This window comes from Sinocyclocheilus anshuiensis, unplaced genomic scaffold, assembly GCF_001515605.1.
Source record: "Sinocyclocheilus anshuiensis isolate Anshui unplaced genomic scaffold, SAMN03320099.WGS_v1.1 scaffold1673, whole genome shotgun sequence".
NCBI lineage: Eukaryota > Metazoa > Chordata > Actinopteri > Cypriniformes > Cyprinidae > Sinocyclocheilus > Sinocyclocheilus anshuiensis.
Window position 1 is genome coordinate 193,983 of NW_015538012.1, and position 3,311 is coordinate 197,293.

The 3,311-nt window shown below is 40.1% G+C and overlaps 1 protein-coding gene across 6 annotated transcripts in view; it reads right to left on the reverse strand.

Moving 5' to 3' along the window:
- Window positions 1-2,546, reverse strand: part of LOC107678034 (CD99 antigen-like protein 2) — an 18,689-nt gene extending 16,143 nt beyond the window's left edge. For all 6 annotated transcript variants that reach the window (XM_016473175.1, XM_016473156.1, XM_016473182.1 and 3 more), the window contains exon 1: window positions 2,304-2,546. In XM_016473175.1, coding sequence (XP_016328661.1) covers window positions 2,304-2,364 — 61 coding nt within the window. In that variant the 5' untranslated portion in view covers window positions 2,365-2,546. The remainder of the gene's footprint in view (window positions 1-2,303) is intronic.
- Window positions 2,547-3,311: the final 765 nt, after the last annotated feature.

Here is a 3,311-nt window from a genome sequence, read left to right on the forward strand (position 1 = left end):
AGCTGATCCGTGCTGGTCACTGAGGGAATACATCAACTTAGCGCTGTGGATCGCCGGATTGGCTTTCACCGTGGACGAAGCGGAGTCCAGCCCGGAGTCGTCACATGTGGTTGTCGCAAGCCCTCCGGACACTCCTTCGTCGAATCCGCCGGCCACGCCGTTCTCAAGCCGGCCCGCCGCTGCTCACTCTAGCCCGCCGGCCTCCGCTCACTCAAGCTCACCGGCCGTTCCTCACTCTAGCCCGCCGTGTGTTTCGTTGTGAAAACGAAGCTACTTTGTTTGGTCTTCCAAAAAAGGACACGACTAGAAATCAGTGGTTAAGTTGTATTTACAACACTGTTCCAGAACAGTTCAACGTCATATGACCCCTTTAAAATGCAACGTCACTTACATCATCACCGCATCTCGCGCGCCACTGATGACGCTCCCTGATGCACACCTAACATTCAAATGCAAATGTTTATTTTAAATTTGACTAATATTCATTCTTTATTCAAAATCTCATCATCACAGGCAGGCACAGCACTCATTTCAGCATGTGTTCGTGTTTGTGTGTGCTGTCTGTGTCCCTCATAGTACGTGCCTATATCGTGCGCTATATCGAACAATTTTTCTATTGATATCGAACAAGGTGTACCGTTGATAAATATCGATACCGTTTTATCGCCCAGGCCTAGCTATTTCTTTATGTCTCTTTTAATCTGTCAATCCCACTGTCTTTTTCTAAATTCCTTTCTGTCTGCCTGCCTCTTCTGCCTTTTTTCCCTTGTTCAGTAATAGGTTGTTTTAATGCTCAGTAGGTTTAGCTAAAAGTTAAAAGCAACAGCTATTCGTGCAGCGCTGCCAAAGCCAGCTCAGCATTGGCACACTGTTATGTGATCAATACATCATGTGACAGCAGTTAATCTATCTGATGTTTTTCCCATTCACAATAGATACCTATGGGCTTAAATACAGTACATTAATTAATATGTTTTAATTTTGGGTTTCGTTGGTTATTCAGATAACGATAAATTACTGACAAATATATTGGAATTAAAATGAAAGCATTTCAAAACATGAACCTGACACCTAAAACGGTGGTAAAACTATATGCTCATAAATACACAATAAGTTTTCAGGTAAGGGAGTGTAAACGTGTATCTAATTACATATACAACAGCGGGGTGTGGCTGACAGGAAAAGGGGAGGAGCAGTTTACCTCTGCCAGAACTGCAGATGCTGGCTTGCCTCATTCATTTCAATGGTGGGTTAGGTAAGGGGATTTTTATACAATATACCATCCGTGCTTCTAAACAATATTTAAAGTAGTCTTTTTCAGAAAAGGATGTCATTGTTTTTCATACGCCTACATGATTTTGCTCATACAAGCATGGAATCTTTGACATTGAACTTGTGTGTGCCTCACACCAACAGAGGGGGACCGTAACCCCCTGTCATAAAATAATGGTATCTTCCTATCTTCCGCAGTTTCCAAAAAATTCCAAACTCCTATGCTGTACCTGGGCGCATTGTGGCTTCGTATGCGCATGCGCTCTGACTCCAATCCTCCCAACGTAGTCTACCTGTACCGTGCTAGGATGAGGAGACTATGTGGAAATACTGTTCTGTGAATATATTTAATTTCAAGCCGTACTGAACAGTATTGTGTTGATTTTCTTTCAAGCCCAGATATAAAACATGATTAATGCCGTTAGATCACGTAAACGAAGCATTTAATTTTCTGTTAAGTTGGCATAATATTAATATAATTTGAATTTAAAATACATGACGATGAAATAAGCGAAACATCATCAAAATACAAATATACGTGATACACATTGTTCAAAAAAAGATCCAAATGTATTCATAGCAATATCCTAAATAGTCCTAAATACATATTTGCGCAAGGGGAAACAAAATATACAAGAGATTAATATTAGTGATGCCCTTTTAATATTCAGTAACAGTAATAGGCCTATTCTTCTCATTCTCATTAATATGCTTAACGGACAGATTTAAAATGTTTAATTCAATTGAATTCTTCGTATTTAGATAAACATCATTTGTTGAGCCTCGGTATGTCATGCACAGCGCCGTAGCAAAGGCTCGATCCAGACAGATGATCCAGACCCAGACAGATGTTAAAACGCAACTCAAACACGGTGATTTATGTGATTCCTGCACCCCGTGTTCTCCATAAAAATGGAGGCTACATTAAAGTCAAAGTCTTAATGCTTTAAATCAATGCTTGCCTACGGTGCCGACAAAAATGATGAAGTAGGCATGGCACCGGCTTCAACAAAGAGGGGCGCAGCGCTTACCTTTCACTACCAGCAGAGAAAAGACCACTAGAAGCGTCCATGTCGAGAGCTTTTTCCCCATGTTGAAAGCCCGAAATGGCACCGGGATTACAGTGATATTAAATATTGGCAGTAGATGATGTATATATATGACTCTTTGCCCTTGGGGCCTAAGGGTAATTAGTCGTAGCTCCTCACTTAGATCATAAAAGCCTGCACGAGAGTCTGCAGCGCGAATGAGCGAGCACGAGATTCACACACAGCCGCGTGTTAGATCACGTTTCCACGCCGGCTTTAGGGCGGTTCCTTAAACTCAGCTCTGTTTTTTACTTAGAGCGCACTGTTTTTACAAATAGACGAACCTACCGATTATTCTTGCTTTAGCTACAAATAAATGATAGCTATGTTAACATACTAGTGAACTTTGTGACCAGCTTGAATGTAGAATAGGCGCGATAAGAATGTATTTACAGTTAGTTGCTCCAGGAGATAAGATGACCTCTCTCGTGCATTTGGAATGACTGAATTAGGATAATTGTGCGTCTCTGAATAATTAAGTGACTTGCACAATTGACTTCAGTTAATAATTTATATGTTGGGTTAACACTTGGATCTCTGTTTTCTGGCCTATAGTCAATTTATGTGCACTCAGTAATTATTCGCTAATTAAAAAGTTTTATGCATTAAATAATTAATTAATTGCACTTTTGGACAACAACTAAAAATACTTTTAAAGCAACACAACAGCTGCTGTGAAGTGCCATCAGTTAATAAAATAAACAATATCAAGTCCAAAACCACTGGTACTTGGGCAAATAAAGGACAGTTAAAAACCTACAAAGCATGAGGACCTTTAAAACAGGCTGAATTATTTTAAATACAGACAGTCATTTCTATGGTATGGCATATATCTATTTTGCTATTATTAGGCACTTAGTTTGCATAGATATTATATGTTGGATTGTTATTGCAACTAAAACTATTGTATTGTCATACAGTGGTGTGTACGGAGGATGGGGGGGGGGGGGC